The 13,904-nt window shown below is 47.1% G+C and overlaps 1 protein-coding gene across 2 annotated transcripts in view; it reads right to left on the minus strand.

The window, feature by feature from the left end:
- The window catches only part of VANGL1 (VANGL planar cell polarity protein 1), a 56,808-nt gene extending 43,066 nt beyond the window's left edge, over window positions 1–13,742 (minus strand). For both annotated transcript variants that reach the window (XM_010830741.1, XM_010830740.1), the window contains exons 1-2: window positions 13,366–13,742; window positions 3,010–3,215 (exon numbers count right to left, since the gene is read on the minus strand). In XM_010830741.1, coding sequence (XP_010829043.1) covers window positions 3,010–3,080 — 71 coding nt within the window. In that variant the 5' untranslated portion in view covers window positions 3,081–3,215; window positions 13,366–13,742. The remainder of the gene's footprint in view (window positions 1–3,009; window positions 3,216–13,365) is intronic.
- Between the last annotated feature and the right edge of the window lie 162 nt (window positions 13,743–13,904).

Below are 13,904 nucleotides of genomic sequence, written 5' to 3' on the forward strand. Positions count from 1 at the left end.
GCGGCCTCGGAACAAAAGGACCACTCCCCCTATGCTCTGGCAGCCTCTTTTGGACAATGCATTTTACACATCAGGCCCAGGGCTGACCCTCCAGGCCTTTTTTCCCTCCCAATTATTCCTGCTGCTCCCCACTGTGCACGGCCCAGGGAGAAAAGCATGGCTTGCAAAGGAGCAAGAAATGGGGCCTGAAACCTGAGAGTCCCAACCAACCTCAAAACTTCAGGCAAATAATGCTCTCTCTCTGCATCTCAGTGTTACCACCTGTTGAACGGGGGTCCCCCTCCCACTGTTTAAGGGCTGCTGTGAGGATGGGTGACCATGACCCAGGATCTTAACAGGCACTCTCAGAGTGGTCGTGAACAGCACTGGAAGCTGCTGCACTGAGCTCAAGGAACTGGTGCTCTAAACCCGAGGGTTAGGTGAGGTCGGCTGGAGCCTGCGTCATTTTCCCAGCAGGTTAACTGGATACCCTCTGGAGAAGGCAGGTATCAAAAAACCAGACCACTAGCTTCTTTGTTGGAAAAAGTCATCTGTCATCTGCTTGGAACTCTGCCAGTACTCCACAGATGATCTCAGTGTCATCAAGCATATCAAGTTCGCTGCCCTTCATTATTCCTCTCTGAGAGTTCTACGGAGATTCCCAGAGAGCACAGTCCCTCTCCTTTCCTACTCTGCCATTCAAATCGCTGAGCAAGGCAGCCTTCACAGGGATACTCCCCGCTGATACACTACCCTCTGCTGGGTCCAGGGCACGCCTTTGGAGGGCTACTATGACTGTTTAATACCATTTACACCCAGACAAAGGACCCCTGACACCTATCTACGGATTACAACCTCCAGCCCACAGTCACTATGCCCTGTCATGGGAGTCATCTCAGCAGCTGCTGTTTTTCTAAAGACACCAGGGAGCGCATCTATATATCTCCAGTGGTCATCTCTCACCCAGAGCCCTCCTGAGTAGGCATTCAGCAACATCCCTGATTAAAGTATTAAAGGTCTCAGCTTGTATTATCATTCGCCTAGCGCTTTCTGCAGGGGTCCAAGAAGGTACTCAGAGTTCTGCGTGCTGTTTTCATGGAAAGTTATAGTCTCTTAAAGTTACCACAAGAGCACTACAGTATCAATTTCTGGGGGCCCCAAGGGGTGAGGGAACACAGAGCAATGAGTGTTGGGAGGGGACATGAGTGCAGGTGAAGGAGGCCAGAGACGGCTTCTCCTCGGAACCCTGCAAGACATCCCTGCTTTACCCATCTCCAAGCACCGAGAGAACCCCCGATTCCCACTCCGCTCCTCACACTGGAGGACGGGGAAGCTTGGCGCACTGACAGGGGAACTGCTTTTCCCGGTTAAGTTCAGAGATTGGATATTTTTAAACAGCTGTTTCTGGTATTTTAGAACGAATCTGATATGTTTACCCACTGATTGAAATTGGTGATTAAATTTTTCTCACCAGAGGGTTCCTGACTTTCCCAGGATCTGGGCTCTGGCCTCACTCAGCCGCACTTCTTTCTGTTTCCCGTGCTGACTAGAAAGTCTTGCCTGGGTTCCAGCACAAGCTCATTTACTTCTTTTCCCCAGATTGTTATGATTGTAAGAGCAATACATGAAATTTAGAAAATAATGAAAGTTTAAAACACACACACAAACTGTTACCATTCACCATATCATAAGAATATATACCTATTATAATGTGCAAAGTTTTGAATCTTGGTTTTTAGTAACATGGCCTCATATAGATTTTCTCATGTCATTAATCTTCAAAGGTCTTTTACATTTTTATTCTATTTGTATTTTTAATCACAAAATGTATCTACTTTTAAAAGATTGAACAAGTGTAGAAAGATAAAGCATCTAAGTGCCCATCGGTCACCATCCTTCCCTGTGGAGGACCAGTTGGGGCAGCTTGGACACTATCCTTCCAGACCTCTTTCTGCGTGTGTAGATCCATATGGACTCACAAATAAATAAGTCAATTAGATACATGTGGCATACTGCTACTTCACAAAACAAAATCCTGCTCTGCGCTTAGCTGCCTGTAAGGGGAACTGCTCAGTCAGGGAAACACCACTACAATCACCATTCCCAGCTCTTCCCTGGGTCTGTGGACTGGGGTCAACTGGGGCCTTCAAATGTGGTGCTGAAATGCCAGGGCCATTGACAGCATAAATCCAGGCACTGGTGAGTGGCCTACGATGTGCCGTGTTAAATGCTCCAGAGGCATCATCCCATTTAATCCTCCCAACAGGCCTGTGAGGAGGGTACTGTTCTCCCCATTTGACAGATGAGGGCTCTAAGTAACAGGCAGCACTGCAACTGCATCAACCGCACTCTTCACTGGCCTGGCACTACCTTTTCATTCACTCATTTCCTCACCATTCTGCAGGTCTGTAACACGGCAGGCCCCAGGAACACCAGTGCAGACCTGTTCATTCTGTACAGAGGAGGGGAAATCTGGCCCCCCCCATTACCCAGGTCAGATGTCCAAAACCCAGGCCTGTTCACTGGGAAGACGAGTCAGAGACAGAGAAATACGTGAGGCACCAGGCCAAGCCTGCCAACCTGCCACTTCAGTGGATAAACCCCACAAGCAAGGGCCTAATGGACCGTGAGTCAGCAGCTTTGGGTAAGAAGCGACAAATTAACACTTTTTCTTTTTTTTAATAAAACTTTCACTTAGATTCTTGGTAAAGCTTTTGGGAGAACTGTCATCTTGGATAAGTACTTAGAAATGAAAAACATTTCCACTGAAGGGAGCAACTTTAATTTAAAATCAATTGTGAGAAGTGAAGGTCATCAACGGTAATGGTGGCTATAAAATGTAAATTGGCGGTGTAGTTCCTCCCAACACATGTTAAAAGGTTCTGAAAGCTCAGCTTCTCATGCACCAGTGGACTGAAACTCCAGTGCTGGCTGCCCCCCAGGGGGATTGGGAAAGTGAGTCCAGGAAGCCTGAGAAACCTGCAAATTCCGCCCCCAGAGGAAAAGTGGAACAAGCAAGAGCTTACATACCCTTGTCTGTGAGATTTTTTCGAATGACTTGAATAGTAAGAATATCCAGAATACGTGGATTCGGTATCCATAGCAATGGAGGGCTCGCTCTCGCTGCGGGAGCAGGTACTGTTTCTCCTTAGAGGTAGAGAGAATTTCACCTACTGGACTCCTCAGACCTCAAAGGGCCTGGGAATCAAGGAGTCACTCTTCGACTGGAACAAATTCTGGGAAAATGAGAGAAACAAACAGAAAAGGTATCAACCTTCAAAGCCAACCTCAAGGAAGTTCAATTGGAAGATAAATAACAGTGGCAATCTCCACTCTGGGATCTCTGTTATGGAACACGTGAGCAAGGGTGAGGCTCCAGGGTGTTAAATGCTCTGCTCAGGTGTCTAGGAGGGGGACAGGTGGGTGGGGGCAAGCCACACCCCACTGCAGCAGCAGCAAACCGGAAGTGGGAGAGACCTGGCCCTGGGCCATCAGACCGGACACAGCCCGGTCTGCCGGGCTTCCAGGCCTGAGACACCCTGTCCAGCCCCCACTGTCAGTGTGGCCGTTACAAAACAACACCCAGGGAAGCAGCCTGTAAGCCATTTGCTCACAGTTTCCGAAAGCCAATGGAAAAAAAAAAAAAGTTCTCAATTCTTTAATCCAGGAATGCAAACTTCTAGAATTTCTCTTTTTAAAAGAAAAACTATTATTAGCACATTGCCTATAATAGTGAAAAGCTAGAAACACTCTCAATGCTCCCCAGAAGGAGGAACTGGTAAGGGAAACATGATTCATTCACCCAAAGAGGTATCATTGTTGCTGTTTAGTCGATAAGTCATATCCGACTCTTCTGTGACTCCATGGACCACAGCCCCCCAGGCTCCTCTGTCCAATACATTTCCCAGGAAAGCCTACTGGAGTGGGTTGCCGTTTCCTTCTCCAGGGAATCTTCCCAATCCAGGAAACAAACCCTCATCTCCTGCACTGGCAGGCGGATTCTTTACCAGTGAAACCCCAAGGAAGCCCAAAGAAATATCATAAAGCTGTTTAAAATGATAATTACAAAGAATGGAAGTTTGTATGATCTAGTGATAAATTTTAAAAGCAGGCTACAGGACTTCCCTAGTGGTACAGTGGCTAGGACTCCACACTCCCAACACAGGAGGCCCAGGTTCACTCCCTGGTTGGGAAACTAAGATCCCACATACCGCAATTAAAGATCCCATGTGCCACAAATGAGACTCAATGCAGCCAAAGAAATACATTAAAAAAAAAAAAAAAAAAAAGCAGGCTACATATAGCATTGTAGACAGACTTTGAAATCTACACTTCAGTTACAATTACAGAGGATGAGATGGTTAGACAGCATCACTGACTCAATGAACATGAACTTGAGCAAACTCCAGGAGAGAGTGAAGGACAGAGAAGCCTGGTATGCTGCAGTCCATGGGGGTCACAAAGAGTCGGACACGATGGAGCGACTGGATGACAACAAGACTGCTTGTGTAAGGACGAGGATGAGGGAACATCAGAAAACGAAAGCAGGTGGTTTGTTTGTTGCAGGCTCCTGGGTCTTTTGCCACACTTTCATTAGACACTGCTATGCAATAAAAATAAATTGGAAACATTTCCAAGTACATTCCTGAGCCCCACATGTTAAAAACCTTTACTTTAAGACAAAAAGGAGCTCTACACCCCTCATTCCAGAGCTGGTCTCCGCCCCTCAGGGCTCCTTCTTCCAGTGACCCTCAAGAGCTGACACTGCAAACAGAGCCAGTGAGATAAGTGTGAGGGAAAAAACAAAGAGGCTGCAAATACTATCACTACCCTCAGCTGGGGGCTTCCCTGGTGGCTCAGTTGGTAAAGAATCAGCCTGCAATGCGGGAGACCTGGGTTTGACCCCTGGGATGGGAAGATCCCCAGGAGGAGGGCATGGCAACCCACTCCAATATTCGTGCCTGGAGATTCCCCATGGACAGAGGAACCTGGACGTGACTGAAGTGACTTAGCATGCACAGAGAAGTCAGCATCTGTAAAATGTGAATAAAAGGGCTCATGTGAGAAACAAACAAGCTATAACTGTGATTGCACCCAGAACCACTCTGATGTGCCAGATAAAGGGCAGTTGCGGTTCTCAGGACTCCTGTGAGAGTCCTCAACCCGGCGGCTCTCCATGTGTCTCTCAGTAAGAGAAAGGCTGGGAAAGGAGCAGGCCAGAGTGAGTACCTGTGCTCACCTGCCCACCAAGGCTCACTTGCAGCCAGATAGCACCAGACCACATCCCAGGTCAGCCCAGGGCTTACTAACCCCCTCGGAATAATCTCAGGCTCCTCATCCATAAAGTGGAAATAAAGTGGCCTATTTTGTGAGGTGACTGTAAAGAATCAGTGTGGGGAAAAAACCCCACCGTGGGCATTTTAAAAATACTTTTGCTCTTGGACCCACCCCTCCTTTTGCAGAAGACTTCAAGAATCAGCTCAGCTTTTTTTTCTCCCTACTCTGCCTCTCAGCAGGTTCAGTAACAATTTCGATGAGCTTTCAGCACCTCAGACTCTCACTTCCTTTCTGCTTCCTTGGTGCTTGTTCTGCTTCATACCTGCCAGACATCAGCCTTATAAGGTGAGCCAAAATCTCCAGACCTGCCCTTGAATAAGCCTCTTTCCCCGAAGGCCTTTCAGCCAGCTCTCTTAACCTGCAGGTTCTCATACCAGAAACCTGACTGCCATCTCCTACATTCTGAACTGACCATCCACAATGTCTACGCTTTTTTTTTTGCCCTTCAACCCATAACTCTTGAGTCTCCTTTCCATGCCAGCTTCTAGCTATTTCCGGCTAAATGCTGCCGAGGTGTCTCAGAGGCAGGCACCCCAGGCTCCAAAGACCTGGGCTGATCCTATTCACATTCCCTGGCCATGACACAGCGTGACAGACGCTCCCCTCTGTGAATTTACCTCCCCTCAGTTTAAAAAAAAAAAGAGAGACTTAATGCAGTCTCTTCCTAGGGTTGTTGTAAGCATCGATTTACAATTTATTTTGGAAACTCACAAAATAAAGTCTCTGGCACATGCTAACCCAAGTTTTATTCCCCTGTCCTTCTGCAAAAGGACGTCATCCTTCATCGTCATTAAAACCTCCAGCCGTCCAGTAAAGCAACTCCGGGCATGTCCCACAGAGGAAATCACGGGCTCCCAAGTGCCCTTAGGGGGAGGGCTTCACCTCCAGTCTACCAGCTGCCCTTGTCTGGTTTCTCTCCAGACAATACCTGCCCATACTTATCAAAGGGGTGATCTGTAGATCCTGCCATCCCCTCCCTCTTGTCACCCCAATTCTCCACCCTCGACACTCCACTGAAACAGCTCTAAGTTGGCCACTGATTGTTGCTGTTGTTCAGTCACTAAGTTGTGTCTAACTCTTTGTGACCCCATGGACTGTAGCGTGCCAGACTCCTCTGCCCTCCACTATCTCCCTGAGTTTGCTCAAACTCATGTCCATTGAGTTGGTGATGCTATCCGTGATGCCACAGTTTGCCACGCGCCAGATCCAAAGGTCCCCTCCTTGCTCTCCTTCCCCCGACATTCTTACGCCATGTACTCATTCATCCGCCTCCATGTTTAGTGGGGCCATGAGAGACCGACTAGGTGATGCTGGGGCACAGCAATGACAGCAGTCCACGGTACACGGCTGCCCTCACGGAGCTCTCTGCTGCCTGTCCTCCTCCAAGGCAACAATGTTTATGCTACTACTTCTCCCATGCGCCTTCCCCTCTCCCCCATCACCCCTTAAGTCTCAAAACTTGCCCATTATGGGACTTCCCTGCTGATCCAGTGGTTAAAACTCTAAGCTTCAATGTAGGGGCTCAGGTTCGATACCTGGTCAAGGAACAAAGATCCCATTTGCTTCATGGCACAGCCAAAAAAAATCTCTCCCATCATTCTCTTCCATCTATGGATTTACTCTAGGATAAGCTCCTGGGATGCACTGAACATAAGAGGTACCCAACAGATACTTACTGGAAGTAAGTATAAAGGATAAATCCCCAGTGCACATTTCCTACTTATTTTCCAGGCGGTGCAGTAGTAAAGAATCTGCCTGCCAATGCAGGAGATGCCGGAGACTCGGGTTCGATCCCTGGGCCTGGGCCGGGAAGAATCCCTGGAGTAGGAAATGGCAACTCACTCTAGTATTCTTGCCTGGAAAGGGAAGCCTGGTAGGGTACAGCTTATGGGGTCACAAAGAGTTGGACACAACTCAGCAACTGAACACACACACACTCGAATTTCCTACTTAGACCCCTCTTGCTCCACTTGGGATTATCATCACCCCCAAGATGCTCTCCAGTGCTCCGGCCTATTCTTTTCAATTTCCTTCACCAGAGTTATACAGTCACCCTACCGACCCTACCAGTCCATTCTGAAGGAGATCAGCCCTGGGATTTCTTTGGAGGGAATGATGCTGAAGCTGAAACTCCAGTACTTTGGTCACCTCATGTGAAGAGTTCACTCATCGGAAAAGACTCTGATGCTGGGAGGGATTGGGGGCAGAAGGAGAAGGGGACAACAGAAGATGAGATGGCTGGATGGCATCACTGACTCGATGGATGTGAGTCTGAGTGAACTCCGGGAGTTGGTGATGGACAGGGAGGCCTGGTGTGCTGCGATTCATGGGGTCGCAAAAGTCGGACACGACTGAGCGACCGAACTGAACTGAACTAACCCTACAGAGCAAACCCAGCACCATTTTCATAACTTCCTCTCCTCTCATCCCACATATTTCACTGTCATTAAGTGCCTCTGTCCCCTGGGACCCACCCTTCACTCTTCTGGTTCTCAGCCACCCGCTTCCTCCAGGCTCTGGGGACACAGGGCTAAACTATTACAAAGCCTGCAGGTTTCCTCACAGAATCCAGGCTCTACAGAGCTCGGGCCCCTTCTACATCACAGTTTCTATCAGAGCTATCAATTTTTTTCAAGATCTCAGTCAGGATTAAGAAGCAGCAGCCAAAGGCAAACGGACAAAATCCAGAGTGAACTCATTTCAAAAGCCAACATAAGAGCTTCGGTATGGTTAACAGAAAAACACATCCTGAAGCTTATCTTTGCAGCAATGCATTTAGAAGATAGTTCCCTTGTATGCACAAGAAATTAGCAGACCTCATAAGGTCAGAGGGGGATGCCTTATCGGGAAGATAAAGTAATGAAAAGGGATCGGGTTCCCTGGGTAATAAACCAATAAGCTGTGCACTAGCCTGAATGGGATAGGGTCATAAAAAGGTGTAAATGTGGACCCTTGGAATGCACAACTGTGCCTCCATCATGCTGACCCCTGACAAGACCCAGACTCTGGCTGGCCCTGACTGGGCAGCAGCCAGAGCGGTCTCTCAGGTCACAATGTGGACGTTGTTTCCCTGCTTGAAACCCTTCCATGGCGTTCTGCTACGCTTCAAATAAAACACAAAACCTTTCACTTGGTTGGCCAGGCCCTGCCCACATCTCCTTCTTGGCCTTTCTTCTCTTTCTAAGGTCCTCTAAGGCAGCAGTCCCCAACCTTTTTGGCATCAGGGACTGGTTTCATGGAAGACAAGTTTTCCACGGAACTGGGGCAGGGTTGCTTGCAGGATGGTTCAAGAGCATGACGTCTATGGTGCACATTATTTCTATTACTATTTCACATTATACTCTATTACTATTACATCAGCTCCAACTCAGGTCATCAGGCATTAGATCCCAGAGTTCAGGGACCCCTGCTCTAAGGCACCATGCCTTTCTGCAGCCTCAGTGTATACACTCCACTGACTCTTCACCTACCTCATTCCACCCAGTTCCTACCCATCCCTCTCAAATGAAATACGACTTCTTTCAAGAAGCCTTTCCTGATCCTCCAGTCTCAGCTCCCTGTACTTCTTGACATCCTGGTTTTCAGTTATACGGGGACTGGCTCCTGGAGAGACAGGAAGCTCCACAAGGGCGGGGCCTCTTTCATGACTGTCTCTTCAACCCCTGGAGCACACCAGGCTCTCAGTAATGCACACTGAGTGAAGGAAGGGTTCTGGTGGCAGATATCAAGATGTGGAGGCCACAGACTTATGCAGAAGAAACCTTAGAGGTCATCTATTTTAAATCCTCAATTTTACAACAGAGGGAAAAGATGCAGAGATTAGATTCCACAGTGACAGCTGAACCACCGAGAGTGGAGGTGCCCTGCTGCTCACACAAGTCTCTCTCACCAGCAAAGGTTATATTCCAGATACATTGAGTAAGAATCAGCATTAGTTCTCTGCCTCCCCCTCCTGTCACTTATCCCTTCCGGGAACTGGAGGCTAACAACAGGATAGGGCTCAGCGCTCATCAAGTCACATCTCAGTGGGGCAGGAGGGCAGCATCGTAAATCTGGAATTCCCCGGCAACAACATCAGAGAATCTTCTTCACCACCCTTTGTTAAAAGCAAAATCGGGATCAGTGGTTTTGAAGTGTGTGTGTGTGTTCAGCCGATCAGTCATGTCTAACTCTGCAACCACATGGACTGTAGCTTGCCAGGCTCCTCTGTCCATGTCAAGAATATTGGAGTGGGTTTGCCATCTTCTACTCCGTGGGATCTTCCCAACCCAGGCATAGAACCTGAGTCTCTCATGTCTCCTGCATGGGCAGACTCAGAAGAAACTGAGCCTGAGTCCATCTCCTGCATGGGATTCTTTATCTGCTTCTAAAGCCACGTTCACTTACATAAAATATACGTGACTCCTACTTAAAAGGAAAACACAGTGTTCAGAAAATCATAGAGGGAAATAATATGCTATGGTAATGACAGTGGTAAACATAAGCTAACCTTCTCAGAAAAGGAAATTATAAAAACATCAACAGCTCTGCCTAGAGCTATTAAGTAATATAGCGAACCTGGGTTTGGATGGTTACCTTGCAAGGGGTACAAAGACACATGCTGAATTTAAAGAGCCTTTCCGCTCCTTCTGCACTGGATGTATTTCCAAGGGAAAGAGGTTTCTGCTGCAACTGTGTTTACATATAATGTGTGCATTACTTTGAATATTTTGTTTGTATCATATACAGAATTCTAAAGGATTTATGGCACTTATAATTTTTATTGTTTTCAAGCTAACATTTTTCTCAAGGTACCCATTTTTAATTACTCAAGAGGAAAAGGGTAATTTAGATATTTTGTTCAGAGTAACTTTTCTTTTACAGAGGATAAGCCATGAGCACACGTTCTGCGGTTAGATCGTTACTGCTCAAATCCTGGCTCTGTTCCTTATCAGCTATGTGACCTCAGATTAAGTTACTTAACCTTTTTGTGCCTGTTTCCCTAATTATAACAACAGAATTATATTTTGCTTAACTTATAGGCTCAAGGTGGGTTAAATGAGATCATTCGTAATCTTTCAGACTACTACCTGGTACAGGATAGGTATTCAGTTCAGTTCAGTCACTCAGTCGTGTCCCACTCTTTGCGACCCTGTGGACTGCAGCACGCCAGGCCTCCCTGTCCATCACCAACTCCCAGAGTTCACCCAAACTCATGTGCATAGAGTCGGTGATGCCATCCAGCCATCTCATCCTCTGTCGCCCCCTTCTCCTCCTGCCCCCAATCCCTCCCAGTATCAGGGTCTTTTCCAATGAGTCAACTCTTTGATAGGTATTACTACTTAGTAATAGGGACTTCCCTGGTGGCTCAGACAGTAAAAGCATCTGCCTACAATGCGGGAGACCTGGGTTGGGAAGATCCCCTGGAGAAGGAAATGGCAGCCCACTCCAGTATTGTTGCCTGGAAAATCCCATAGACAGAGGAGCCTGGCAGGCTGTAGTCTATGGGGTCGCAAAGAATCGGACACGACTGAGTGACTTCACTTTCACTTAGTAAATCTAAATTCCTTCCATTGGAAAGAAAACTTTTATAAGGCACATGACTTATGTATCATTTTCATTAAACTTATGTATATGTTTTTGGTCCATTTGAGTCTACCTTTAGTGTTAGTGCTGTCGTGTCCAGCTCTTTGTGACCTCATGGACAGTAGCACCAGGCTCCTCTGTCCATGGGAATTCTCCAGGCAAGAACAGTGGAGTAGGTTGTCATTCCCTTCTCCATGGAATTTTCCCATCCCAGGGATCGAACTCAGGTCTCCTGTATTGCAGGCAGATTCTTTACCATCTGAGCCATCTACCTTTAATGGATACCATTAGCTATAGTTAACTAATTTATCGATTTCCATTCTGTTCCTTGTAGGTCTTCTTTTACTGTTCCCAGGTTGGAAGTGAATATCAGAGAAAACTGTGTGTTTTATTGGGTTTATCTGGAGGAACTCACGGTTGTAAGGGAGGGCAGGAAGAACTATTTCACTGAACTTGTGGTCTATAAACCATAACACATCATCCAGGTCACCGATGTGGGAATCAGAGGGACTGGTGTATTTGCAACAAACCTAGTGATTCTTCAACAGGGCTCTTACAAAAAAGTGATTCTGGACCACTATTCACAAGGAAAGAAAATGTCAACCTCACTATACCTGTCTTGCCAATGATTTCAACTCACCTGCTTCAAATAATTGCTCTTGGCTCCAGTCATCAATTACCTCTGAAACACTCCCAGCAGCTGGGTATAAATTTCTGCAGAGCTGTGAATGGTTAATATGTCCGGAATTCTTACGATGTATATTTGTTTTCAAGTGACTCCTTGTCCCCTGCCAGATTTTTAAGCTTCAGAAAAATACATTTTGTAAGTATTTACTACCTCCTCTGTAAATCCAGTGGTGCCAGGTCCAGTGACTGCTATCCAGTAAGTGGGATTCAGAAGGGACTGGATTCAGTGGGATGGAAACACACTGCAGCGGAACACACATGTACCTTTTCATCAGGCTTCAGGTGAGCCCAAAGCCACGACCAGAAACATGGGCCAGCCCCATGTCCACCTAATCCTGTCGTGTCCACCTTCTGGAAAATGGCATAGGCTCTAATCATATACCCATACCCAGCTAGTCTCCTAACCACAGCTAGTTCACTTTATAGAGAGAAGATGGCCATAAATAATCTAATGGCTCAAAGTTAGTTGAGTGCCTCTGATGTGTCAGGAATTGCTTTCAGTCATTTGCATGTTATATTTCACTTAATCCTCAGAACATGACTTATATGGAAGAAAAAAATACTAATTTTCTGTTACAGTTAAGAAAACCAGTCACACACCTGGTAAATGCTGGAGCTAGGCCTTGAACTCTTGAGAGTCTAACTCCAGAACCTGCTCTTAACTATAGAAACTATACAGCAATGTAGTAATTATCAGAATTGCTTATTTTCAGATAGGAGGAGGGTAGGCAACAATCATAAACTGTCCCAAACCACACATAACCTACAAAGATTTCTGCAATTTCAACTCCTATTCACAGGTTGTGTCCCAAGCACTGTGGAAGGTACGGGAAAAAAGAAATGAATCTGAAATAGTTCTAACTGCTGTGGAGCTCACAGCCCAAAGGTGGAAACTGCCTTTTTAAATACAATCTGATAGGCGCCTGTGCAAACCAACTCCTCCTGAGGTCTGGAGTCACAACCAGGGTGTGTGTGTATATTGGGGGATGGAGAGTACCTTCCTTATTCAACACTTGTTCAATCTCCAATGGGACCAGGGTGACAAGGCACTGAGGCCTGGTCAGGACACTTTCCTTTATGGTCTCACCCTTTCGCTCAAATACACAAGGCGATAAAACACGTACTGCCTGGCAAGCCGTCCTTACAAATATGCCATTCTTAAAATTCTCCCATTTTACTTACAAATTAAGTTGCAGCCAAGTCACACTGCCAACACTGTAACAGTGGAAATTTCACACTAGCTGTTTCACTAATTATACTGAGAGACACCAAAGTCTGGGAATGCTAAAAGCTCATGGGGTAGGTGAAGAGTGTTATTTCTTTGAACTGGAGAATAAACAGTTTCCTCCCACAAATCAAAGCCCCAACTATATCACATTGATTTAATTCAACTCTAAAAACTCTAATTAGTGGTTTCATAAAATGACTAATTACATCTCCCTGGATTCAGACAGTTTCTGCCATCTCACTTAAAGAGCCTAGGAGCTGTGTAATCAAACAACCCACCCACTGGAAGGAGAATGCTAATTAGCATTGTTGATTGGTGACACAAGTTATAATATTTTTCCAGCAACCTTGTAAAATTTATAAACACATCAGTGAAAACGCCAGATTCTTTACAGCTTGCTAGCTTTTGGAATAAGTCTCTAAAAATACATGCATTTCCAACCACAGCCCCCTCAAAGGGGTTTAACAAAATGCACGTGTCAGCTACACAATCATCATCATAAAGCGCTCTAACGTCTCTTCACGAGCAGCTAAACGAGCTCACAACACCTTCTGGGGTGGGCCTTTTACCTGGTTTGAAGCTGTGAAAACTGAGCCACGGATTTCTCGGCTCCAAGTCTCACTAGCTCATCTCCCGGCCGCCAGGCCGCGGCTCCGCCCCACTCCTGCCTCCGCCACCGACGCGTTTAAATTTTTATAAAGCTTCACACTTCTCTGGATGCGTTTGCTTGGGGCAGTTCAAAGCCTGTAGGAGGAAATGAGGTCCTGCCCGTGGCGAAGGCTGCCCCGGTGCGGAGAGATCGCCTCCAACCGGGACGCCTCGGGCAGAGACTTGCCGGACACCTCCTGCTCCACCCCGGCGTTTTTGAAAGTAAACTCCTACCTGCCTGTTGCGCTCTCTGAAGCGCAACCGGACTCGCGCCCCCGCCTCCCCCCGGCCTCCTGGGCCGGTTCCATTCTGTAAGGGAGGTGGAAACACAGGCCAGCTCTGTGCTGATTTCTGGCCCTGGGTCGGGCGGGCCCCTGGGCGCAAGAGGTTCCCGGGTTGAGCTCCGCAGCGGGGTGGGAACCACGGAGCGCGCCCGGCTCCCGGGGAGCGCAGAGCCCCC

Source organism: Bison bison, unplaced genomic scaffold (assembly GCF_000754665.1).
Source record: "Bison bison bison isolate TAMUID 2011002044 unplaced genomic scaffold, Bison_UMD1.0 scf7180017864519, whole genome shotgun sequence".
Lineage (NCBI taxonomy): Eukaryota > Metazoa > Chordata > Mammalia > Artiodactyla > Bovidae > Bison > Bison bison.